At 47.5% G+C, this 27,361-nt stretch overlaps 1 protein-coding gene across 1 annotated transcript in view; it reads left to right on the forward strand.

The window, feature by feature from the left end:
- Nucleotides 1–1,131: 1,131 nt before the first annotated feature.
- rnf24 (ring finger protein 24) overlaps nucleotides 1,132–27,361 on the forward strand; it is a 33,284-nt gene continuing 7,054 nt past the window's right edge. The window contains exons 1-4 of the mRNA XM_064335139.1: nucleotides 1,132–1,626; nucleotides 15,994–16,143; nucleotides 23,049–23,091; nucleotides 23,945–23,986. Coding sequence (XP_064191209.1) covers nucleotides 16,001–16,143; nucleotides 23,049–23,091; nucleotides 23,945–23,986 — 228 coding nt within the window. The 5' untranslated portion in view covers nucleotides 1,132–1,626; nucleotides 15,994–16,000. The remainder of the gene's footprint in view (nucleotides 1,627–15,993; nucleotides 16,144–23,048; nucleotides 23,092–23,944; nucleotides 23,987–27,361) is intronic.

A 27,361-nucleotide genomic window follows, 5' to 3' on the forward strand; every position in this document is an offset into this window, starting at 1 on the left:
TATGGCCTTGGCTTGCAGATAAAGTGTCAGGAAAGCCTTCGAAGCCAGATTAGTTAACTTTGGATAATTATGGACCTCACTGTATAGTATATTGATCCTCTATAATCAGCTACGTCGTCTTTGATTACCGTCCTAGGCCGTTCCTAGGACTACATCTCTACGTGCATCTACAGTAAATGTATTTCTAAACATAGAAACAGATACAAATCATTACTTTTGTGGAAATCATTTTTTATTTTCATACATTGTCATCATAGACTAAACACAGCAGCCAAATTATTGTAGCTTTTCCCCTGTGCTGATCTGATTTATCACACATTATAGTCAGTTGGCTTCTGCCGGAGCTCTGCTCATTTTCTCATATAGCCTTCAGTAAATGTAAATGTCTAGGAACAGTCCCAAAGTGCTGCTTTTATGAAAGTTTTTATTTATTTATTTTATTTTTTAGAACAATAGGGATCATCTATGTGAACAAGAACAACTCTCTGACAGATGTGAATGCAGAGAAGCCATGCTTCTTTGTTTTCTATTGTGTCATCATTAATTGACTGGCAGTATTGACGGTCAGTAATTAGTTGATGTTCAACACACTGACGTTTACTTAGGACACGATGTTTATTGTAAAATTGGTTGACATAATGTTAATAACAAAATATTCCTCAATAAAGGTGATTTGTTGAATAAAGCAGCATGCTGAGTACCTTGCAGCATCATATCAGTGCAAAATCACTGCATAATCCTCACAGAAATGTCTATTTTTATTTCATCCAGCTCGATAATGAGTTTTCCCCTCTGAACTGGCATGGTGTAGGTCTCAAAAATCCCATATTTGTCGGGATCTAGGCTACTACAACACTTTCGCCACCACCGCCACAACCAGCTCAGCTACTTACAACTAATACTACTACTACTACTAATAATAATAATAATAATAATAATAATAATAATAATAATTAGGTTGTCTGTATTACACAAACTATGTCGTCTTGAATAAGTAAATAAATAAATAAATAAATAAATAAATAAATAAAACGCCCATGCAGGAAATTCTTAGGAAGAATGCTACATTAATCGTCTTCAGCGCGCGTTCATTCCAAGCATAAATGTTGCTGTGCACCCCTCCCTCCCTGCTATCGCTCCCGCCCATCCCCATCACTCCCAGTACACCAGATTGCGCCTCTCTGTCTGTGTTGAAACGGGTAGGAGAAGGCATCTAGCTAGTTGTGGTGCTACGTGCTCGTTTGTTCAAACTGAAACCTGCCGTTATTTAGCAAATAATCCGACCGCACACTCTTGGAAATCAGTGATACAGACCGAAGACGCCAGAAGAAAACCTGATGTTGATCATCATCGATTATTTTACTACGTGGTTACCTGCAATTTTTTTATAGAGATGTTCACGTAACGTTAGCTTTGACCAGCCGATTTGAGCCGTTCGGAATTTAATCTAAATTTACTGGTTAGCGAGCTACTCATGCAGTGCTCCCTGTATGGACTGCAGCTAGCCATTTGACGTTTTTGTTATAGTCATTTTTAGATTTTTATTAAACACTGATGCCCAGATAAGCCAGAAACATAACCTTGCGACGATATTCGGGGAAATAACGTGGAAGTCAAGATACATTGGTAAGTTTGATTGTTATCGCTGATCCAGCTTGCTAGCGAAGAACGTTGCCCTAGTCGTATGTTATTAGCTGGCACTCCGTTTTTCAATATTTGGCATTACTGTCACAGCGCCTGTTAGCTGGTCAATGTTAAATGTAATGTTGAATCGTGTTAACGTAGTTGTTTCCTAATTGAGTGCGATTAATTGTATATTAATAACTAGCTACTACTTGTACACGCACATGCACATTTAGCTGTGGCGAGATAACGTATATTTTAACTAACGTTTACAGTAGATAGCAGCCTGTCCGAGTGTTTTTTCCCGTTCACAGGGTATGTATCTGCGCTCGTTGGGAAACGTTATAGCGAATGTCAACCTAACAAGCAGTGCAACCAACGTTAACCAGTGCTAATTATCATTAAATCAGACGGTACTCGTAAATGGCTGGTAAGTTGCCTCGACGAGTCTATATGTCACACAGTGACAGCGCGTCTTCTCGGTTTAATACTTGCTACATTTGTACCAACTGTTTATTGACAGCAACGTTAGCTGGCGCCACATACACTAGCTAGTTTGCTAGGTCGCGATGTCATACCGACTAGCGAGCTATCTTAGGTAGCTAGCTGGTAACACATTGCACAGAGCTAGGCTAGGAGATGTCAACTAGCCCGTACTATGCATCGCCGGTATTTATGCCATTTTACACGCCTACGACAGTTGTTTATGTGAACGACTTAGAATCTAAGGAAAATCAATAAGAAATGCCCAGAGGTAACGTTAGGTATGTTCTATATCAATCGCTTGAAAACTTTTGGACAGTGGTAACCAACCCTGGTCCTGAAGATATGCCATCCTGTAGGTTTCTATTTCAACAGTAATTTGGCGCACTTGACTCTACTAATTAGCAGCTCAACAAAATCTCTAGTTGAACGAGGTGTGCTTGATGGTGAAGAGAACACAGCGTAGATCTCAAGGAACAGAGTGTTACAGTGCTTTGGATGTAATGAGCATATATGGACAAGCGACAATGATCCTACAGGCAATCGTAGTGTATGCTCAGACGGACACCCGCTTAACGGATGATAGACATGTATTCTGACTAGTGTGCTTTGGGATGTTAGAATATACAGTATGTGGGCCACGCTCAATAAATGGACCAGACTAATGTATGTTACTTGGCTAATAGTTTCTGCTATATGTTCACTGATGGAGACAGGCTTTCTATATAGCAATTGTAGTCTGGTACATTATACAGAGGGTGAATCAGGAATAGGTTTCCCTCTGTCTTCTGGTGGGGCATAAATTCACAGATGAATCCCTCCCTGGGTTAGCCTGCCAGTATTCCTATAGCCTAGATATTGCCGGGTATTGACATGTACTGCAATTTCAGAGTACCCAACAAAGACTCCACTTACAGATCAGCTCTGAATGACGCTAATTTGTGATTCAGAGATGTTTGTTTACCGTTTCCCACTGTCTAGTGCTGTATGGTGCCCAGCGGCCTCCTGCATGCTGGTACAGGTCTCCTGGATTTCTTGTACTGGTCAGGAGTGTGAAAATGTAAAACCTTTACAGTGGGAGCTGAGCTGAACGTGACCCCTGCCCTCGTCAACATTTCTTAAGTGCTTACTGGTACTTCGCCTGTTAGCAATACAATAGATTCAAATGAAGTAGTTGGTCTAATCCAGATTATGTAATTCTCCGGTTAGTGTGAAAACAGTGCTCCTGATTATGTTCTTGGGGCCAAGGCGATTTCCGGGTATTCTCATCAGAGTTAAGGCCTGAATCACATCACCAGTTGGTTGCATAACATTTGTGTAAACTGTCACGTACAAACGGCTGTTTTGTTGTCAGAAATGACGGAGGACTAGAGTGAAGTGCCTGTGGCAGCACTTTAAATCCAAACATGGTGAAGCAAGCCTCCTTACACTCACTCTCCACACAGTAATGTATTGCATCTCTGAATATATGTCTGGAAAAGAATTGCAGGTCTCCAGCTGCATTCTGCCGTAAGCGATGATTAATGCTTGAAGATGCAGACTTATAGGGAGGCAGTGTTCAACTTGCTTCAATTGGTTCATGGTGTGGGGTAACACACAAGATAATCAGCCCTTATGGTGCATTTCCATACCAAATGAAAGCCCTGAATTTGCAGAACTGCATAATCTGCTGTGGTTTGATGATGCAGGTGACCACAGACTATTTCTAATGCAAGTCCATTTGGTGAATTTGTGTTTTTTTTGTGTGTGTGTGTCTGTTAGATCTAATGTAACCCTATGTAAAATAATCTCACATTGTTTCAGGGGTAAAGTAGAGTCAGGTGAAAAGGCGTAAAGCAGGAGAGCAGGCTAACCTTACTTTGGGTATAGGTTAATCCTCCAGCAGAATACGCTGTGTTGGTGTGTGCCGTTCATTGTCTACAGATGTCACTGCTAGCAGTGTGTCAGTTTGCAATTGGTAAACCATGGATGCTGTCGTGGTGGTGGTAAGTGTGAAAAGTAAAAGTGCTAGTCAGTTCTTTGGGCCAGTTTCAGTATTAAATCTTGACAGCTGCTATCAGGAATTCACACACATCCACAATGCTCGACAGGAAGTGGGTTAGGGTTTTGACCAATGAACTACGGTTTTGACCAATAGTTTGGCCAGAGGGGCACTTTGTCATTGGCCGGTCGTGACAGTGACTGTCCTGCCTTGTGACACGTCCAGTATTTGCCCTGATAAGTAAGGCCTCACAGGAATGGCATGGTGCCGTTGGCTTGTTGTCCTTGCTTGTGTGTTGTGTTTCTTTGTGGGCTGTTGCAGTATCACATGTCAAGGTCACATGATCTGCTTATGAGGGGCTTAAGAAGAGGCGATGGATGAAATATAAAATATCTTCCTCACTACTGGGGGGAAGCATGGAGCTGGACTAGTTGACTAGTTGCGTTTGTTTCGGGGCTGTTTTGTTTGCTTATTTTGTGTTCGTGCATATACAGTATGTGTGTGCACTGGTGCCCATGAGCTACATGAAGCTGTGTATGTGTGCACATCAGTGCATGTGTGTCTGTGTGTGTACTTTACGTACATGTGTACCTGTGTAAGTGTAGGCAATGTATAAATGTGTGTGTGTGTGTGTGTGAGAGAGAGAGAGGGAGAGGGAGGGCATGCACATGTCCATGTGCGCTTGCTTGTATGGATGCGTGTTTGCATGTCATTTGGGGAACAGCATCGGCTGTTTTTATTTTGTTTCTCTCAGCTAATTTGGTGCCGGCGCTGCGATATCACAACAGGGGGGCCGTGCAACCAGCAGCTAATGCCTCCCAATCAGTGGCTCGCGCACACACACGCAGCTTAGCCGTACAGATTGTACGGCCGTTATCACTTACTGTGAGGTCACCGGCTGAACAACACGCGGCTCTCATTCCCGTAGCGGCGGCCGTTCGGCTGCCAGGCCAGACGCTACGAGAAAGCAGAAGGAGGCTAAAAAAAAAAGGACCATCGGTTTCACTTTGAGTTCAGCGTCGGAGGCGTTTCGACACCTGAAGGCCCCGCAGGACGCAGCCGGCTCGGGCTCCCATTGTTGCCTCCCGCATTCCTGCGCTGTGAATCACTCCTGCCGCCGGAGCGCTGCCAAGATCGGTGGGCTCGGCCCTCGCGTGCGCGTTTCCAGATGCAGGCCTGCGTCACCTCCGTTTCGCTAACCCTGCGTGCTTTCATACTTCGTGCTGTGTTTCGTCTACTTCGGGGCACTGTCGTTTACGACTTGTGGAGCGCTAACGCTCTTCATGTATGTACATGATTTGAATTGGATTTGAATACATGAAAATAGTACCTTGTGTGTCTAACCGTGTCTGCTAATGACCTGGATGGTGTCACAGATAAGGTTGTTTGTGAAGCTGTTGAATTAACAGTAGTAGTGTCTGGCAAACAACCCTTGTTGGCTGGCCTGATATGCTGGCACGCCGCTATAGTCAAAGCATTTGCCTGATTTCTGGGAAGACAAGCAAGGTGTTATTCGCACTGGGTTTTATATTGGAGGAAATTACAACACGAAAAAAAGCTTTCAGATTCATTTCATGTGTCAATAAAGCCATGTTATCTAATCCAGGGTGTCTGGATTGCAGACCAAAGGGGTACAGTTAGTGTTTTATTACTGCTTCTTAAGTGAATGCATCTTCAGGTGCAGTCCCATTGGAGCCATTGAAGGGAGTCCTCACTGGCGTCTGCTTTTTTTAACACCGTACACTGTGTTACTGTGTGCCCCCATACTGGAGTTATTTGACACAATGCATGTGAAAGTAGGGCTGTACAAAAACAGGGCTGCCACCAGGTAGCATTTGGGACGTTTGAGAGGTTAAATACGAAACCCGTCTGAATATGTGCGTTGGGGAGGGGACAGTTCAGGGGAACAGCTGCCCTTGTCAGTCGCCCGCTTGTTTGCTCCAGCTTGTGTTTCTCGGATCAGTGGAGGAGGAGGAGGAGGCCAGCGGAGAATTTGAACGCACAGGGCGGTTTGGGGGTGGGGGGTGGGTTTGGTCGATGCCTAGGGTTTAAGGGTGCCTGGAAAGGTCACAGGACAGCGGTGAGTGCGTGGGGACGGTGTTTGCCGTTCCCGTCCGTTTTCGGCAGGGTGGCAAACGCGGGCACGCTGAACCAAGGCCCCCTCTCGCCGCCGCCGCCGCCGATCCTCACGCGCCCTGACCTCCAACCTCGGCCTGATCCCGCCGCTCGCAGATTAGGCCCGCAGAGTGGATTAATTAGCCGCAGGAGCAACACCATTGCCCTGGATTACGGGGGCATTAATCCTGCTGCTCGCCCGCCGAGTGAATGTGTTTCCAGGTGTCCAGCAATCACCTTCAAAAGCTTCACTGTTTACCAACCGCCACTCGAGCTCCGAGGGCCCGTTTCCCAGCTTTTAATATTTAATGTTTTAAATTAATATTTGCTTGCTTAGAGAGTCAATATTTTTACTGATGGCTTTTGACTGCGGTGTTTGAATGTGCTGTTACTGTCAGTGCCTAAATGTGTGCCAAGCTTATCTCCTGATAACATTGGGTTTTTTAAGGACTTTTTGCCTAATCGTGACACAAGTGCTCACAAAACACCTGCAGGCAAATGCTTGCACAGTCAGATGGAAGCGTTTGTGGTTTTCTCTCATCTTAAAAAGCTGTGTGTTCTTGAGAGAGGGCAGTTATAGAGGTGTAGGCCTATATGTGAATACATTCATGTCAACGTGATCTAGTCAGAAACTCTTGGTCTGTTCAGTGTTTTTTCTTGGAATGTCTGGTTTCCTGGTTTCTACACTAATGTTTTAATTGCAGCGTCACCCTCTTATTGCACATTAAATGTAGCAAACGGCCCTTTTTGAATGCATATTTCGTATATTCAGGAAACACCCTTGCTGCTTCTTAGCATAAACAATCGTCAGGTATTATTGCTTTGGATTCAAACAGCCTTTTCAAAGGCATTAGTGAGAAATGTGCGTATCTTATATCCTTGGCTCTTCGAAACGCTCTACCCTATGATTAGCTACTGAAACCGCAAAGCCCCTGGCAACACCGGTTCCCCAAAAGACAGAGGCTTCCTGCCTGCTATTCTGTTACTCGCTTGTCCAGAGCAATTGCGCTGTTTGTAGTCTGTCACAATTCAATACCCGCGTGAATTGTTGCTTAATAAGTAGCTGACGGGCCTGTTGTGCTGTAATAGGCGGTCCCTGAAGCAGTCTGGGACGCAGTGCTCACTTCAGCTCGGCTTTGCGCTTTAGGCACGCTAAGTTTCGAGCGCTCCGCTCGCAGCGCTGGCTGCACCGGCAGTGGAAATTTCCACTCTAGAATTCAGCCTTTGTTCTGGTTTGGGTGTGTGTGAGTGTGTGTGTGTGGGGAGGGGGGGGGGTTTGGTTCGCCACAAGTCTCTGTAAATTGGCTTTTGGTCCGCGTTGCAAAAGACCGCACCCGTCAGCGATTCGGGGAGGAGGGCAGAGAGACGCGGCACAAAAGCCGGCGCGTTCGTACCGCCGCTCGACAAATCGGATTCCTTTCATCTTTTCAGGACCGCGTCCGACCGCGCTGATTTGACACTTTCAAGGAGCGAGTGCAGGAAAGGGGGGAGGGGCAGAGCCTTCTGTGCTTTTTTGGCTCACATTATTAAAGGAGTGGTTCTGAACGTACTATTTAAGGTTAATGTTTTCCCCTGTGCTATTCATTTGCATTTACTGGTGGAGTGGACCTAACCTTACGTTGCGTTAAACAAAACATTCAAAAAGAAAAGCCTTTAAGTGTTTCATAAACCGTGACACACTTAATTTGGCAGTGTAGTAGAACGGGTAAGGAAGTGGTCTTGTAACCTAGGTCAGAGGTTCAGTTCCCGGGCAGGATACTGCTGTTGTGCCCTTGAGCAAGGTGCTTAACTTGCTTTGCTTTAGTGTATCTCCAGCTGTATAAATTGGTGCAATGTAGGCTAAATGCTGTGTAAAAATTGTGTAAGTCGCTCTGGATAAGAGCATCTGCTAAATGCCTGTAATGCTGTGATTAATTCAGTTAGTAGATTTCCCCTTGTGCAGTAGTGATCAGTGGTGATCAGTGGCAAGTTTTCATTTCTTTAAAGTTGCTTTCTGTGGAAACCCCACCATGTTTCTGGGTTTTATTACAGAAGCGTTGATGTACAGTCAGGATTTGCACTAGTCATGATGCATGTTTGAATCATTTCCTGGTGCGTCTGTTGCAATTGAAAGAGGAGGGAGGGGGGTGACTTTTTATTGTCAGGCTAACTGCGTTAGGCTAAGTGATTCACCATCAGTAGCGGTGGCTCTTAAGTTTTATTAACGCGGATGAATCGGCAAGGTGTGAGCCAATGAGAGCTCGGCGCGACCTGGCGCGGACGTCAGTTTCACCTTTCACCTAACGCACGGGGAAAATAACAGGGTGTCGTTTCGGAGGGGCGGAGAGAGGGCGGACATTAGGGCCCACGGTTGGTCACTGGAGCCCCCCCCCCCCCCCACTGCCATGCGATGGAAGATTACAGGAATGATGCTGGGCCCTCTTCCTCTGCCAGACTGCTGGGTTTTTTCCTCTGTGGCTCTTTCCGTCTACCGGCCGGTGGGGTTGCACAAGCATGTGACACGTGTTTTGAAATGGAGACGCCCGCGTTCGAGCGCCGCCTCGACCCCCCCATTAGCCGAGCGCTGTCTGTCTGCGGGGCCCTGTTTACGGGAAGTGTGCAGGCGGACGTGGCTGAAGCTGAGGCTGGGCAGTCGCTCGTTTTAAAGCCCGATTAAAGAAAGTGGAGGGGGTTTGAAGGGGGCTTTAGCATGCATGTTAGCGATTCTCACAGTGACCAGCGGCCCTCTTTAGGGTAGAAGAAGTGGCCCTCTCAGTGGGCCGTGTGACCTGCTGGACCCGGGCAGTGAGGGGGCGGTTGTGCACCTCCCCGGCGAACACTGGGAGGGGGGGAGGGGTTAGGGTTAGGGTGCAACCGTGAACGTGAGAGGGGCGTGGCTTCCGAGCTGCACGTTGGCATGAGCCAGGGATGCCGCCCAACCCTGTCCCTGGAGCTCTGTCATCCTCTACCATCATTCAACAGCTGGAGGTCTCGTTGAGCTGCTGATTAGTAGGATCAGGTCTGGCAAATTAGGCTTGAAATGAGAAACCTGCAGATCTCCAGGAACAGGGCTGGCGTGCTCTGGGTTATTCCCCGTACTGGAGGGCATTGGGTCTGACCCCCTCCGGTGTTCCCTGTTGTCTCAGATTCGGTGTCTGTCCAAACGGTCTTTGCGGGAATTTCTCTATGAAAACTCCCCCTCGCCCCCCCCCCCCCCTCGAGGAGCGCTCGCCTCCAGCGCCCACGCGGCTGAAAGCCGTTTCCTGTGCGGTGCGGTGACACTCTCCCTCACGGGGGAGATTGCGCGGCGCGGCTGAAAGCCGTTTCCTGTGCGGTGCGGTGACACTCTCCCTCACGGGGGAGACCGCGCGGCGCGGCTGCAGCGTAAGGAAACGGCCGCAGTCTCACAGGCTAACTGTGCGCAGAAACCATTTACGAACTAGCGTCGGTAGAACTTACTGAAATACAGCATTACACCAGCCCTGCAGAGGCTTTAATTTGACGGTTAATTTCCACAGGCTAATGGCAAATGGCAGAAACATAAGGGTCATACAGTGGAAAGAGTGTGTGGCTTCAGGCGTGCTGCGGAGTTGTTTTTAAAGGCCAGGTGAAAACAACATGTACAGTGTCGTATTTTTATGTTGCTGTCCACTGCTGGTGGCACGTCGTACGCAGTTCTTGGCCCGGCTTGTCGTTGGACTGAAAGTGAATGTGAAGTTCTTTGGCAGGACTGAAGTGCTGTGTGTGTGTGTGCGTGTGTGTGCGCAGCGCACGCGTCGGCGCGTGAGTGGAAGCTGTGTTGGAAGCGCTAATTGAGCGTGCGGGTTTGAATGAGCCAGACGGCGTGAAGAGAAAACAAACGTTTGAGCTGAATTTGGTGCGGGGAGCGTCCGTTTCCCCTTCGCCACTGTCTGCACGGGCCGTGGAGCGGCTGCTGGGCTGCACTTGAGAGGCGGTGTGTGTGTGTGTGTGTGTGTGTGTGTGTGCGTGCGATGTGTGTTTGTGTGTGTGTGTGCGTATGTGTGTTTGTGTGTGTGTGGTATGTGTGAGGTGTGTGGTGTGTTGTGGTGTGTGCGTATGTGTGTTTGTGTGTGTGTGTGCGTATGTGTGTTTGTGTGTGTGTGTGTGTATGTGTGTGTGTGTGTGTGTGTATGTGTGTGTGTGCGTATGTGTGTTTGTGTGTGTGTGTGCGTATGTGTGTTTGTGTGTGAGGGTGTGTGTGTGTTTGTCTGTCTGTGTGTGTTTATGCATGTGTGCATGTTCGTGCCTGCCACACACATCGTATTTGTACATGCTCTGTGTGCGTGTGTGTGTGCACGTTTGTATACGCGTGTGAGTGCACGTGTATGTGTCCGTGTGCGCTGGGTGGTTCTGCTTCACTGCCCTATCGGAGCTGGCTGTATAAACACCGAGGCCACCCTGCTCATCCAGAGGACACCGCAGACGGCTTCTCTCAGTTCCAGCTGCTCCTGAGAGCCCCCCACCCTAACAATCTCGTCTGCCAGCGTCTGAGGAAATATCACTCACAGCACACGCTCGAAGATATCAGCTCCCAAAACGAAGCGAAACTGAAACTGGCGCCTGAAATCCTCAGCGAATTCGCCGCCAGCTCGGGAGAGCCTGAGAATTATTCTGCTCGCTCTAGTATTCTGCATTTTCCACGTCCTCTACGGTGGCTTGGCTGAGATTGTCAAAGGCTTGTGTTTACCCAGGACTGCGGTCTGCCTCCGGCCTGTCGCCGCTGGTTTTATCTCTTTTTTTTTTCTGGACGGGAGCACGAAGAAGCGTCGGCTTCCCTCGCTCTTTCCACAGCCGTTTACGTTTGTATGGTAGGCTACATAAAAGCAATCGCTAACTCATCAGTAAGTTTCTTTTCCAAATGTTAATTTCAGCACGTTACTAATGAACCCGTTACCCTGCTGTGACCTCTGACCTCATTACTCATCACGTGACTAAAAGTCAGATTCCGAGAGATTTGTGTTTACTCTTTTGTGGCAGAACAACAGTCGTGGTGTGAATGTGTCTTAGATCTCATGTACACGACCTAGTGAGGAATCATTGCGACTATACTTGTAATGAGAGATGTTTCTTTTTAGACTAGTAGAAATATGTTTTCCATATTTGTGGGATATTCCAACATATTTATAATTTTTTTTATGTTCATATTCATATTTTCATGGTTAATTCCTGAAGGAGAGAATTTTAGGTGTTTGAAGTCCTGACCTACATTACATGAGGAGAGGGAGATGGTAATCTTTCCCCCTTGGTTCAGAGGCCTCAGGTCTAGTCAAGCGAGACCCAGATTCGTGGTGTTACAGGACACCGCCGAGCGCCCTGTGGCCTGGGGCGCCGCGTCCTCCATGGTTACCGAGGCCAGGGGCCCCGCGGACCGCCGACCGAGGGGAGCCGCCGCTCCCGAATGGCCGACGGGCCGCCTGACGCCGGCAGTGACGTCAGCCCCCGGGGGTTTTCGGGGTTCTCCGGTTCCGCGCCCTTTCAGCGGGAGCCGAAGCGGCGAAGGCTCCTCATTCAGCCGGCGAGTGAAAGGATGCGCGGAACAGAGGAGCGCGTGAGAACGTCTGATGTCCATTCAGCCCAGGCCAGGGAGGAGCAGACGTCCCCTCCGCTCCCCGCGCCCCTTTCATCCTGTCGCAGTGACGCATCTTTCATCCCCTCGCAAAGGGCCCGGGGCCCTCAGAGGTGTCCGCCGGCCCCGCGGCCGAGCCGCGACGGAAAGGCTTTTGACAGCGCGGCTGTGAGCGCGTCCGTCTCCGCCGCACAATGTCCCAGCGAGAGGTAGCCTTCGCTGAGAGAAGCTTCCAGAGCAAAGAGCAGGAAGCTGCGGCCAGGCCCCCCATGAGCCCCCCCGCTCCGGCCGAATGGCTTCCTGAATGGACTGACCTCCCGCCATCGGAGCGCAAAAGAGCTCGACCTGTCCGTCCGTTCGCTTTCCCCCTTCCCCCCCCCCGCCGTGGATCTACCCCGACAAAGGCGCCCCACAGATTTTTCTCAGAGCGCTGAAAGGGGGCAGGGGGTGGGGGGCGGCGGGGGGGTAGGGCTTGGCTCTGCTATGAAAGGCGGAGCCTGAGGAGGTTGTTTACCGTCGCGGGGTACAGTTACTGTGACGACCCGGTGTTTCACAGCTGCTCCTGCTCAGCGAATCCTGATACGGAGCGTGGGGCGACCCGAGGGGGTACTGCCGCTGCAAGTGACAGCGTGTCTTGTCTCTCTTGGAGGCGATACCTCGGGAGGTTTTTGGGACACATCCTTCCCTATTAAACCCCCATCGCTCACCCCCCCACACGATTTGTCCTCCCCATTGCAGTATTTCTTGAGTAAGGTGATACTTAAAACATAACATTCACAAGCAGAAATCCAAAGGGTCACTGGATTTAAATAGTTCTTTGTTGATAATACATGTTCAGTGCTAGAAAAAGTACTGTAACTGAAAAGCATTTGCATACATTAAGCAGTGATTTCCATTTTTGTTTGTTTAATGGAGTTAAGCAAAAGGCTTCTTTCATTAAGCCCATATTTATTTCGGTGTCCTCAGGGTCTTTGTGCCATTTAGGCTATGCTAATTCAGTTAGCGGCAGCTCTGTCCTCATTTTATCCCGAGCGATAAAGTTAAGTTTACTGCTGAGCCCTCAAAGCCGCCCGGCCAGTCTGTGCCTTTTAAAAAGAGCTGAGCCATCCGTACCCCGCAGGAACGCGATACGGGGGAAGTATAAACGCGCGACACCGGGAGGAAGTTAATGACGTCCCCGGGCGATGCGACGCGCCGACGTTACGGAACGCGGTCGCTGCGTGTGCCGCACGTAGCCGAATCGCCGCAGAGAGAAGCACGGTGGGATACCGCAGTGTGCGTTAGCTTAAGGATTACAGACCGCTGCTCACTGCAACTGGGGGTTTTTTTTTTTTCCGGGGAACTATTTCCACTTTTCATATCGCACCTTGCATTCAGCACTGTTGGTTGAGTGTAGTGCAATTTGTTGGCCCATTTTGAATCAAATTGTTTTTCTTGAGATTGGATGAATTTTGGTCTTTGTTCTCTGAGGCGAACACTTAACCCACGGACTATCCGTCAAGTCGAACGGCAGTTCCATTTTTGGATCTTGAGGCCTAGTTTTTTTCCCCTTCCTTGCTGCACTTGGTGTTCTGTTCACATGTTGAATGTCTGGTGTTGGAAAGTAAAATTTGAGTTTGAGGTGCATCTCCGGTCCCGGTCGTTAACTGGACCTGGAGCGGCCTTACAAGTGCGCCGATGAAGCCTCTGCCCCCGTCACCTGCGCTCGTCTGTTTTCGACGCCCGGCTCATTCCAAATAAAGACAATTCATTCTTTACCTGCCGTCGCCAGGCACGCGTTTCCTGCGTGTTACGCAATCGTAGCCTGGTCTGCCAGGTCGCAAAAATAGAAAATGCGTCTTGTTTAGGGATGGGCTGAATTTGATGTGAACTGGGCCGTCTGGTTTAACTTCACAGAAACCGCTGCGGCTTAATCAGACCGCAGTGAGCCTTTTGCAGCTTCTCGGTATGAGCTGACCACAGACCTGGACCTTTCCCAAGCTCTACGCAAAGGCTACTTGCCTGCAACACAAATATTTGCTTTAGAGGGCCCTTAAAAGAGGAATCTGAATCAGGAACCTGCAGTAGTGAAGATCTTCAACGCTCGTCTTCATCTCACACTCTTCATTCAATATGTCAGTTCTGATATAATACCTGGGAGGAGTTAACTAGCCCAAACTAGCACAATGCCAGTGTCTCTTTCAGTGCTGATAAGTAGCCTAAGTGCTTCTCTTGAGTAACCGAAGATTTGCCACCCAGAAGACGCTGAGCCAAAAGATGAAGTGATTATGTGGAATGTTGTAGTGCTTGAGTATTCATAAACATAAAGGATGACGGGACTGACTCATGCAAATGCAGTGGTTTGAACACGTTGTGTTTGGAACGGAAATCCGGTGGCTCCTGTAACCTGATTAGGGTTTGGTTTGATCTGGTTTCTGGGGTTGAACATGATGGATTTCCTCCGAGGCACTTTTGATTACTAACGCAGTGCCTCACCCATAAACCATATGGAAATGTGCTGATCTTTGCATATGTGATATGATGTGCAGTAAAACTTTATGTAGAATTGCAAATAAAAGTCAAATAGTCCGGACGCGATCGAATGATTAAGGCTTTCAGAATCGGTGTCCCCACAAAACCAGCATAGCTCACCAGATCATAGAACACCTCCCACCAGTCATTTACATGTCTGTAAATGCAGTAAACTGATTCTACACTTGTGGCAGTTCTGGGTGCTGAACAGCCCTGCCTCTCCTGCAGAAAAACAGCGTGCGGATGACTGACCCACCATATGGGTGTGGGCCTCTGTCTGCAGATTCTAAGAAAAGATATTCCTTGGAAGAATGCATGAGACGATGGTTTTTTGTCGGTGGAGCAGCTATTTAAAGTTATGGCTCTTTAAACTTTTGTAACCTGAGTCTTCAGACCTGGCCATCGCTGCCCATTGGACGCTGGCTGGTTGAAGGGGCGGAGCCTCAGGGCTGGGGGGGGCGAAGGTTACGGAGAGTGTGGGATGATGACCCGAGACCTCCATCCTTGCCCATACCCCCCGCCCACCCCCCCATTATGGGCGACCGCTATCCAAACTCTTGACCCTTGAAGTACCCGGCCTACCAGACCCACACCACGTGTACCTTCCCCCGGGATGTGGGTGGGAGGCAGGAGCTGGAGGTCCGGCTGGGGGGGGGGGGGGTGCGTGGGATTCACCGGATACCCGGAAACATGCAGCCGGAACCGTCTGGGAGCGAACAGAGGCTGGCACACTGCCTCACTGAACTGGACTGGCTGCTCTGTGTCTGAGGTCGCTACGGAAACCGTCCTTCCAAAGGAGCCTCAGCTTTAGCATTAGCATTAACATTAGCATACGCGTGGGCAGGGGAAGAGATGGGGACAGAAGGCCTTAGCTTTAGCATTAGCATTAACATTAGCATAAGCGTGGGCAGGGGAGAGATGGGCACAGAAGGCCTTAGCTTTAGCATTGACATTAGCATAAGCGTGGGCAGGGGAGAGATGGGCACGGAAAGCCACAGGACGCAGCGATTTTCAGTGACCGGCTGGGCGGAGTTTTAATGCGAGCATCGCTGCTGTGTGAAAACTCGGGATTGTTTTTTTTCTGTGCTGTGATGGGCAGCAGTCCCAGACTTTCTCCCGCCTCGCCGTGGGTGTACAGTTGTCAGTCCTTTTTTTTTGACTGAAAATGAATGGGCACACGTTTGAATTCTGCAGCCTCGCTCAATGTTCCAGCGGTAGCGGCAGCTGAGAATGAAAGTGGGCCCAGATGAGAGCGCTGAGATGAGAGCGCACTGAAGTAGCGGAGGCTAATGGAAAGGCAGAGTGTGTACTATTCGGGGCTAATTTCTTGAGTTAGCCACTTTGTGGCATGTGCCCCGACTGCAGCTGTGTTTTGGATATGTAGTCGTGGTCAGTACAGCACAGAGCCGGAGCTGTTTGTAGCTTGAATGGTGCTACAGTGCAAATACCCAACAACTGAGCGTGTAAACATTTCAACCTGTTGAGCATTGTTTGATAGATAAGGTGAAAGAATGGAACCTACCTATCTACACTTCAGAAAATAAAAGCAAATATGCTGAAAGACCTGTGAGCCATTATATGTCAGTTAATATGTCAAACAGTCAGGAAGAGGAAATATTTAACAGACTAACAGTACTTATTTACACCGTTGAAACGCTTGCTGATCTTTCCCTCTCCCCTTCTCTCCGTTCATCCCTCCGTTTCTCTCTCACAGCATATCCATGAGCTCAGACTTCCAGCACTACAGCTTCAGAATGCCGAACATCGGGTTTCAGAACCTGCCCCTCAATATCTACATCGTGGTGTTCGGAACGGCCATATTCGTCTTCATCCTGAGCCTGCTCTTCTGCTGCTACCTCATCAGGTAAGACCCCCAGAGTCCGTCCGAGATGTACACTCTCAACCCAGGCCACACGCCGTGCGTTTATTTTACGTGTTTTAATGCCACGCGATTTTCTTGATATTTTTATTTTTTTATTTCCAATGCCCCCCCCCCCCCTTCTTAATATTTAGTGTAATAAATATTAGTGCAAATATATAACACATTTGAGGACTCCTCCATGATTGACTTGGGAAACTCACTTCAGATGGTTGCCATTTCATTAAATAAGTGTGTCTGCCTGAGGAACAGATGCACTTTCACTTATCTTAAATGACGGCTGTTGGTAAAAATCCACAGTCTGTTTGTATAAACATTGGGTTTTTTTTGGAGGGAGCTTGGACACTGGCTGTCCGGTGCGTGAGTTCAAAGGTCACCGCAGCGGCTGATGACACAGACACGGAGTTCGCGGACATTGCTCTTCCTGGCAGCACGGCGGTGGCGATCTTCCACGGTTTCGCTGCTGACGTTTCTTAGGAGAAGCGAAGCCGGTCAAATGTTGCGGTTGAAATGCGTTGGCTGTTCCAAAGGTCTTTTGCTTCTATGTTTTGGTGCTTCTGTTGGCAGCAGACTGATCACCAGTGAGTGAAATACGCTTAGATAGCGGGGGCGGCCACGTCCAGGTGAGATGATGCAAACGACCCTGTCTGCATTGTACTGCAGACACATTACAGCTGTGGCTGAGCATGAAGAGGTCTGATCATTTGTGCAGACAGAATTGTTTGTGGGTGTTATGTACAGTTGAGCAGGGCCTTTCTTGCTTATGAACTGCTTTTAATCTTCTGTTAAAGCTGTCTGTGCCAGCAGAGGCAGACTCAGGGAACTTAGGTGGTTTCCCAGTTTTAGTGCAGGCTTGCACAACAGTCTGTCACTATCTGGTGGACTCTGGTACAGTGTGGCAAAATCAGGCCCCGTCTGGTGCTGTTAGACACAGTATGGCACGGTGTGGTTCTGTTGGGCACGGTCTGCCACAGCCTGGCGCCGTCCGGTGAAGTCGGGCGCCGCCCACAGACGGCGCTCTGCTGCTCCAGTGGAATCAGACCTGCGTTGATCACCGCTGCGTTGAGTTTCGTAACGAGGATCTCCATTCGGGAGGGAACTGGTGATAAAGTCAGCCTTTCGCCCGCCAGGGCGTACAGCTACACCGGTGAGGTGGAGTCAGCCCTTTAGCAGGCCCCTGAGCGGTGGATTTAATTAGCGGTTCGACCTCACGCAGCACAGCGCCTCGGTACGCCGTACGCCTAAAACGCGGAGCCGCTTGCAGGCGCGAAGTCGGCCCCCGCTTCGCCGCCTCGTCGGGGTCAGGGGCCGCGGCGGGGGCCATCTTGCTACGCGAGCTGCGGACTGGCTAGCGCTCGCGTTTCTCACAATTACATAACCGCACTTTTAAATATCTTCTGCTGACAGCTAGTGCAGTGTATATAGCCTATGTGTCTTTCTTTGGCCATTTTAGCAGGCGCTACCGTGAGGTATCGAAACACTGCTCTTCACTTCTTTTTATGGCTGCTCGTTCAAGTTTTGTTGTGTAGTTAATTATGCTGATGTAATGCTTTGTAATCCTTTCCCAATTGGGTATTTTCAGCTTTTCTGTTCAGTAACATTGCCTCGCTGTAGGAGGTTTATAGATGTAGGCCTATAATGTACCAGGGTTTATCTTAATGAAAAGGCTAAGCCATCTGAAGTGAGTCTTATTTTTAATGCAATTCAGTACTGGATACTGGCATTTGGTTCACTTTTAACCACACCAACCAGTAATTTAATATTTCCCCCCCTTAATTTTTTTGTATAAATCTTTTAAAAATTAAAGTGAAAAATGAATTTTCAAATAATAGTACTAGGCTACATCTGAAGATCTTGAGCAATTTCCCTATTTTACTTGTGTGGCTTTTTTTTTCTTTATGCCTTTTATTTTCTCTACTGCTGTTTTGTTTCATTTGTTGTGGTGCTGCTGTGTGTTAAACATTAACAGAGGCTTTCCACAGAGGGTTAAAAGGTTTCACAGCACAGTTTGGAGAAGGTAATACCTTTACTGACTTGATAATCTGAGAAATCCACCTTTCAAAATCCGCTTAGCAACACAATAGTCATAGAAACATCAGCTGGAAAACTAGTAATAAGCCAGTTTGTTTTTTACGCATCAAAACGGTAGTCTTTTTTTCCTCCTCAGTCAATTTGCTTTACCTGTAACATGTAAAAATCTGACTGTTAGCAACTGCACAGCCTTGTCATAGCGTAACGCTTGTTTAGGATAAGTCTGTGTGGATAGGTAGTTTGTAGTGCTCAATCACATCTAGATAAAGCGTAAGCAAAGGGAATGCACTGTGGTAACTCTTATGTAAGAGCTTCCATCAGTAATGCTATTGCTCAGTATCTGTGAGAGAGCATGTGGAGATTAAACACTGGCAAACCACCAAGTTTGATTGGCACACCATGTTCTACTCCCCCTTTCCGTTTCAAAAAAACGTACTGTCCCTGTTTTAGGGTGCACCTGGGGTTGTTTTCCTTAGTAAATACATAGGGTTATTTGAATATAGTCTGGTTATAATGATTAATGTATTAATCTGCACATCAATTTATGCAAAGCCAGTTTTTTTTCAAAAATACTAATGCGTGTGGCCCTGGATAGTTTGTTTGTGAACTGTATTTTCAGACTTTGCCTAAATAATTTTTAAGTTATATAGAACCAAAACGAAAATGAAATTGATAGCAAACAAAATGATTCTATTGTTGCTTCAGTTCAAATAATACACTTACTGCAAGAGTTAAAAAATGCTCACTTCTGTCTTTGAAAAAGAGCTGAACTTTCCCAAGCAAAAAGCCCCAAAGCAGATTAAGAGATAACAATGTCTCTCTGTATGACATTAAAAGGGTTCATTCATCGTGGGTATGTGAGGAAAATGGCTAATTCTATTCAGAACAAACAAGTGGTTTGATATAATAAACAAGCAACTCCAACCAGACACCATCTGTGTATACAGTACTTAGGGATTTAACTGAATTGTGGGCTCAGTCAATAGGCTCTTGAAAATCAAACAGAGGGAGATTGGTGATAAAGGGATTTTTTGGTTTTGTTTTTAAAACAACAACCCTAGGTGCTTTTTAAAGTCAGGGCATTACAGTGCAAAAAGCGAGGATCTTGATTGTCCTGCTGGCCCATTGGCAGCTGCCCTTGTTTCAGACAAGCCTCTCCAGTCCCCCTTCTGTGCCTAGCGCTGCCAAAGAGTCAGCCCTGGCACCGGCTCGCTATAGAAATAACGTGCAATTGTAGCATCTCTTACCAAAGACAGTGAGAACCAGCTGCTGTCAATCAAACCCAAGCTACCCAGCGGGGCAGTTGGTAAGTCTATTTTTTCCGATTCATTCAACATCCGACCTGTTTCGGGTTTGCCGCCCGTTTCCCACAAACTGTATGAAAGAAGCACAGTGTCTTACTATACAAAGGTGGTCAGATTACCAAGTCACTGGTGTACAAAAATCATGTAGAGCTGAACTCTGAGAAGCTTTTAAAGATGCAGTCTCCCTCCTGCTACATTGGCCAACTAATGCATTGTTAACCAGCCAGTTGCACTTCACTAAGTTTTGGCCAATGGGGTTTCTTCAGCCTTTCACAAATTTTTGCCACATGCAGACTCCATTTTGCCTGGCTCATTTTCAGTCATCCTGTTATTGAAAACAGGTGTGGGCTGTAGAAGGTTTTAGCCTTAAATAGCCTTCTGAGCACTGTGGAGGGATCACATATTACACATTTACCACAGAACCTAATTCTTGGGCAAACATTTAACCTTAGCTCCTTGCAAGATGGGATGACCTCATTATTTGCAAGCCTCATCTCTCATTTATGTACTGCTGGTAACTAGGGTTGCAAAATTCTGGAAATATTCAGGGGTGGAAACTTTCCATGGAAATTAACAGGAATACACAGGAATTTAAGGGAATATATATAGGAGGTTACCATGCCATATGCATGTAGAAATGTAAACCTTTGACCACATGAAACCTACTAATAGAAATCAAAAACAATTTTGCTTTTAGTTGAAGTTCAGATTAATGTGTTTACTTAATCCATGGGATTCCTTCACTGAACAACAAAATAAAAACAGGAATGTTGAATAGTGTGTTCCCTCTGATGAAATAATTCACTGTATTTTTGCTGAATTCCCATTAAATGGGAATATGTTAACCAAGTTATGGCACAATATCTATCTGTATTTTCCCCACAAAATAATTCACTATTATAAGCCAGCATTTTATATTGAAATTGTGCAAAATGTTGCAAATTCTCGAGCTTCCCATGGAAAGTTTCCGGAAATTTTCAGACCCTTTGCAACCCTACAGTTAACTCCAGTAAGTAAAACTGGGTTTCTGAGCCCAGCTAGCGCGGATTGGCTGGACATTAGCATCGGGCTGCTTTGGAGGGGTGTGGTCGGGCGGGTACGGGGCGAGGGGAGTCGCGCACTGGAGCGGACCCGCGAACGGCTTCCCTGTTTACCCCCGGCAGAGATTAGCGGGGAGAGCCGAAGCGGGGCCCGAAGCTCGGCGGCTGGTCGCGACTCCCCCCGCCGCGTTCGCCCGCAGACCCGTCACATGCTCGCGAAGTACTCCCGCCGCTCGCCGGCACATTCCGAGAGAGGACGCCATTTGTCTCACTCGGTCACGATATAAAGCCCGCATTCACATCCGCGCCAGTCCAGAAATGCTCTCTTGTGTTTCACGTTTATTAAAACAAGGGAATGCTTTAATTTGCAAGCAGCTTGAGGTGGCATTACCTGGAATTCAATGGGGAGGCTCTCCACTCTTGACTGTGTGACAGACAGGAGCGGAGGTAATTGGCTGATTTTCCCATTGGCTCATCGCCCCTCCCCTCCCCCCCCCCCCACACTGGAATGGCCACCCTTTCCCCTACATGCCCTGACAAGGGAGTTTCTGCACCTTTACCTGCTGGTCTCTTTCAGAATGTCAGTGTCTCTCCTAGACTGTGCTGCTTGTTTTACAGATCCCACCCTCTCTGCTCCGAGAGGTTAAGGTTACTTGTTATGGAGGTAAATCTCAAGCCATGTTTTTTCTCTCTCTCTCTCTCTCTCTCTCCCTCTCTCTCGGTCTCTCTCTCTCTCTTTCTTTCTCTCGTTTTGTTTCTTCGAAGTTTATGTGCATTGATTTATGCGAAAGGAGCTTGGTCTAAGACATACCACACCACACCACTGGTGTCGTATGTCGGCCATGTTTATCTTTCGCTCATAAAGATACCAACCGAAAGCATTTGCATTTTACTGTTTATTTGTTTTATTTTTGGTTATTTTAGTTGTTTTCTTTTTTGAAATCCCCCATTATTTTCTGTTTACGTATTTGAGGTCTATGTCTGTCTTGGCCTGATGAACAAAGTTAATATCGCTTGGCTTGCTATAATATAGCTAACCAGCTGTATTTAACTTCACAAAAACATAAGGGTTTATAAATTAGCAGTATCTTAAGCAGCTAGCTTCATATTGCATTTTGCTGAAAATTGTTGACGTTTATGATTTTCATCTGTAGTTTGTAAGTGTGCTCAAAGTGGAGGGTTGTCCTTCGCAGCCACCCCCCCCCCTCACCCCCCTCACAAACCACACACACACACATTTTCTAGGTGGTAGTTACAGAAGTTCTCTCAGTATTTACTGACTGTATTCTTGCTGTGTGCATGTCAGCTCTACATAGCTAATAGATTTCAAGTAGGCACAGAGTTACTTTCTGTTTCACACACCCCCAAACATTGAGTTCAAAGGGCCTTGGGGTGCTGTCACAACAATAACAAACCTTCTGTTACCTGGTGATGCTTGGCTGCCTTTAACTGAGATGACCATTAATCTACACAGTGTAAAGGTTTCGTGGGATGTCCTCAAATAGAGGTTGCTATGCCCCCCTCCCATTTCCTGGGGAGTGAACCTTTCGCAGCCTGTGATTGGCTGAAAGGAGGGTCTCGACCGTGGCGCACATGATCCATCAGCAGAAATGGGGCCCACGGGCTACTACGGCTCTGGTTAGATGTGCAGGGGGAACGTGCGCTAACGAACACAGGCGCCATTGCTTACATAGCAAAAGAATCTGCCTTATAGCAGTGGGAGGGGTGAGTCACCTCCAACAACTGCTATTCTGTTTTCCTTTTTTTTTCCCCAGAATGCAGCTTAGCAGCGGCACAGAGCGGCGCTAAGACACACTGAATGAGCGCTGTTTGAATCAAATTGAGTTGAATATCCAAGGACTCGGTCCACACTGCAGTCGGTGTACTGAACCTCTTCTGTAAGACAGCAGGGGCGGGAGGTCAGAAGTTCACACGCATTGATAAACAGCACGCTCAGGTTGAAGGCAGCCAACCCACGGGGTGCTTTGTCAAGGTTGGGTCAGCGAGGTTAATCATCTCATATATATACAGAGCAATATTGATATTGTACTCATATATAATGAAGACGGCACACACACAGCAAGCGCGCAGGGTTTCTTTTCATAGATTCCACATGGCGTCTGTTTTCATGCAGTCAAAGTGCTTTGATCTCGAAGCCATCACTCAGTAGAATGGTGCTTCTGTCTCACCTTATTGAAAGCACTTTGGCAGCTGAGACTGTATACAAGTCTGCAAATAGCTGCTGCCTCTCATTTGATCTCAGATTGCAAGCAATTTTTCTAATACGCCAACTGGCTTCCCTGGACATCGTGTACTATTTGCTGTTTTATATTTCATTTATTAAAAAGTTAGTGTTTTGTGTTTTAAAAATGAACATTTTATTTATTGAAAACTCTGCAGTCAGTTTGTCATTGTTTCTTGTTTCAGGTTCTTTTTTTATTTTTTGGAAGTGTGTTTTGGTTTGTGGCGTCCTTGTACTAAAAAAAGAGTCTCTTCTCTCTTGGTCGCCCTTTAGGTTACGGCATCAGGCCCACAAGGAGCTCTACGCCTACAAGCAGGTACGTTCATATTAATATTCATGTCTGTATATGCATATCATGCATATTAATACGCATGTTTATTTTTGGGTCGTCAGAACTCGGCCTCTGTCCTGTATCCCGTTCTAAATGCCCACGCCCTGCCAAGTTGGCTGTCCTTGGAGCATTCTGTCCCTTGATCCAAGATCCCTTGTTTTGCTGGAGGGTTACGTAACCCGCAGTCTATTAATGAGGAGGCATTGGTAGGCTTATCACACCTGAAATAGCCGGGGGACCATCTGCTATTTCCCCCCCCCTCCCTCACCCCCCCCGGAGCTAATTAGAAAGCCAGCAAAGGGAGTGGTGGCCCCCTTCGCTGTTATGTAAGCTCTCTGGTGGACTTTCCCAGATGCTGTGAGTGTCTGGGTCTTGGGTTAAGTTCTTAACGACCCTCCTGCAATGCGGGCCCCAAAGCATTGACACCGTTACCGCGACAGACCTCTCTGCTTCTCAGTCTGGTGTCTCTCTGCCTGACATATTCCCAATATGTGGGTATGCATGTTTCCAGACAGTTCAGTCCCGGTATTGATTGAAGTGAAATGATTGTCAAATGTAATCATCAAGCTTTCTTTTTTTACTTTTTTTTTTTTAGTTTTAATTTTTCAAATAGTGTGTACTTAGTCCACGTAGTTCTCAACATGTGTATAGGGCTAACATGAACAGAAACAGAATAAGACAATGTAATCCAGTCCTTAGTAATAAACCAGCCCACAGCATGTGTGAAGTCTGGCCTTCTGTAGCCTTCGGGCTGACCTCTGCTAGTCAGAGATTATGAACAGCATTGAATTTTGTGATGCCTATTAATGCCTTCTTTTCTTTATTTTTCTCCCAATAGGTTATACAGAAGGAAAAAGTCAAGGAGCTAAATCTACATGAGGTAAGCAAAGTAATTAACCGCTTGTGTTTAACAGCTTTTTTGCATAGCTGCTCTTTTGTTCGGTCTTTGAATCACCTTGCTGAACACGTACATGTGTGATAGTCAGTCGTCCGTCTGAGCCAGTAACCCAATGCTCTGTGAGTAGCGCTGTAGTTCCCCTTTTGTAGTCAAATCGGGTCCATCCCTGTGAGGTGGCTACATGCTTTAACTGTGGTGCGGTCAGATTGCTCACCTGATAAGAAACGGTACATCCTCGGGAACAGGGCAGGGAGTGCCCAGTTTCCTGATTACCGGGCCAGTTGACATTTAGTAATCAGGGAACTGGGATTGTTTCAGCGAGGCGGGAAACCAGAGCCACCGCCGGCCTGGGAGCGGAGCCGACGGCAACGGCAACCACGCACTATTATTAGCCAGAGGAATGTCAACCTCTGGAGCCGTCCTTCTTTAACCCTTTGAAGAGTAGGTTTATTGGAATTTTTTTTTTCCTCCAAAATTCGAAGTCAGTGTTGTACAACTCTGTTGCTATTCAACCAGCAGTGATTGTTACATCAGCATTAGAATGTTCAGTTAAGAACATTCTAATTACGTATTGTGATCTCACGCCTTAAGGGGTTGAAAGTGAACTTGCCCCTTTAAACAGAGCGGTCCGCCATTATTAAATTTCACATTTAATCAGACGGCCTGGTGCGATTTTACACACTGAGGCTCCACAGACTACAGTTCTCTCTCTTTCCCTTCTCCGCCCCTCTCTTCCTTAATGGGAAGCCGTGGCAGTAGAGGAGTAGCCACAGAAAGGGGTCTGTTTGTCCAGGCTGGAATGCTGGAAGGCGTTTCCTGTTTGACAGCGCAGATAAAGATTGAGCCCCGGCGTGTTCTGGCTGCATTCGCCGCACGTCCGCAGCGCCTGACCCTCCTCCGCTCCTTCGGGGGGCTCCCAAACTTGGCGCGGGCCTTCGGCGCGCTTAGCGCGTCCCCTCTAATGAAGAGCCCTCGCGGTGGGCCGGGCCCCTCGACGTGACCGCCAGAGCGTCCGTCCCGCTGCGTAGGAATGCCCAGGGCCCCGTGCGACACCGCGGGCCCGCTCTGGGTAAACAAGCCCCCTGCACCCGGTTAACCTGCACTCAGGGCATGTAGCGCCTGGGTGAATAATGTCATCGGGCACAGCGAACATAACATGGAGTCCTGGTGTGAAGGCTGGTATCAGCACCTGGAAATGTGTTCCAGAAAAACAAATATGTTCCCAGATCGATTGGCTCTCTGAGACAGGTTTTCTGACCACACGGTTGAAGCTGTAGGCTGAGGGAGAGATTCTAACGCCAGTTTCCAAGAGATCCATTTTGTTTTATTGATTTATACAAGCTTATTTCTACTTTGTGGGAAATGTTCAGCCAGATGAGTGAGAACAACTTGTATTTTTATATTATTTCCTGAACGACTCCTGACAGATGACGGACACCTGAAGTATGCACTGGTTTTTATAAAAATTTGCTCGTTTTTTAAAGGTGTTGCTACATTGTCTATTTAAGATGACATGAACTGAAGCTGAAACAAAAACTGAAAAGTCAAGCTAATGACTGTTTCGAGACTGAATGGAAAAATTCCACTCTGTCAGCTTGGTGTGTCCAATTTTTATTAGTCACAGTGTGGAAAGCACAGGTATGAATCAGAGATTTATAAGCATTCCGGAGGCTTGAGTGTGTTTTGCGTTCTAGGCGTTTCAGGGAGCGAGATGCCAGGTAATGTGTTTACTTAGCAAGACAAAGCTAACGACAAAACGTGAGGTTCCTGTAATACTCTGAATTCTCAGAAGTCTGCCCTGAAACCAGCAGCACCCTTTTCAATGCAAATATGGGCATTTTCACTTTCAGTTTTAGCTGGCATGCTTTGTTTCTGTTTTGCTTTGGGAGTGGCTGAGGAACAGTGGGCTGAATTTTTTTGTGTGCATGCGCACACGTGTGTTTGTATGTGTGTGTGTGTGTGTGTGTGTGTGTGTGTGCGTGTTGTGTTTGTGCGTTTGTTTGCGCGTGTGTGTGATAAATTGGTCTTTCTGAGTCACAGCAGTGGACAAACATAGCCTTGAGCTTTAGCTGACCGAAGCACAAACGCACAGCGACTCTGTCCCCTCACCCATTGGCCCTACCGTTCCCCGGAGGGCTCAGTGACCTTCACGGCTTGGCTCCAGACATCAGCGGTATAAGGCTGTTAATGGCGGGTGCCACATTGGCCACGAAGTGCAGGGAAGAAAGGCATTCTCTCTCTTATCGGTTTACCTCACTCTTTACTTTTAATTTAGCACTTTTATGGGATTGGATACAGCTGGTGTGGTCGGGCTTTTGGGCACGCCCATTGACTGTGGAATTTGAGACTGTTAACACGATTGTCCGAAGGACGATACAAAATTATCCGTAATGATGCATAAACTCAGTTTGCAGTTTGGCAAGTTCAGCAGCCACTAAAGGTAACTGCCAAAACTGAGGAAAATTAGCAAGACTTGCATTGACTTGGAAGTCGAAGTTAAGGACACATATTGTTGTTCTTTCCCCTCTGACTTTGGTTACATCTTCCCCTACAAAAGAAGACTCTTGAAATAAATACTGAGGAAATGTCAAATTGGTGGGTGCACAGATTTACATGTACCTGCTGACTCACAGCTCACAGTTTAATAGAAACTTCTCAACCTGGGTATCAGGTAATGGAGGGCTTCAAACCCATACCCTTCTGATTTCAAATTGGGCGTCCTAACCACTTCTCCTCTCATGGTTTTCAGAGAGTAAAGAATAGCTTCTCCAGTTCAGCAGAAGCTACAGCCATCACATGTGTAGCTGGATTGCATTTGTACTCCAGTAGTGGTCCAGCAGGGGGGGAGTAGCCTTACTTGAGACTGTGTAGAAACGGCACACTTATGGGCAGATGTGTGTCGCCTGGCACAGAGTTACACCAGTGTGAATGACGGGGCTGCCGCAGCGAATCAAGCGGGGCCTGGTGCTGTACAGTAATGTCACTGTAGCGCTTTGCCTCCATTGTGGCTCAGACGCTGCGGCGTGGAGACAATGGCGGCGAGGGGCCTCTCTCTCTCTCTCCGGGCCGGGCAGGCTCCCCGGGACGCCGGTGCCCCGTCGCCCGGCCCCTGTCCCCGTCCCGTGACTTTCGGGGTCAGCACTTTGCCGCTTTGTCCCTCGCTTGGCTTTTTCGTGTCAGGAAAACGCTGGCCTGGATAACGGTGACCTGCTCACGGGTCATTCCCAACTGGCATGGTATCTATTCCCATTTCCAGCAGAGGATCCTGATTTGCTAATGTGTGTGGTCTGGGCAGGATATTTTGTAAATAGCATTTTACCTAAAAATGGTCAATGTGTATGTGTTCAGTTGAAATAC

This window comes from Anguilla rostrata, chromosome 5 (assembly GCF_018555375.3).
Source record: "Anguilla rostrata isolate EN2019 chromosome 5, ASM1855537v3, whole genome shotgun sequence".
Classification (NCBI taxonomy): domain Eukaryota; kingdom Metazoa; phylum Chordata; class Actinopteri; order Anguilliformes; family Anguillidae; genus Anguilla; species Anguilla rostrata.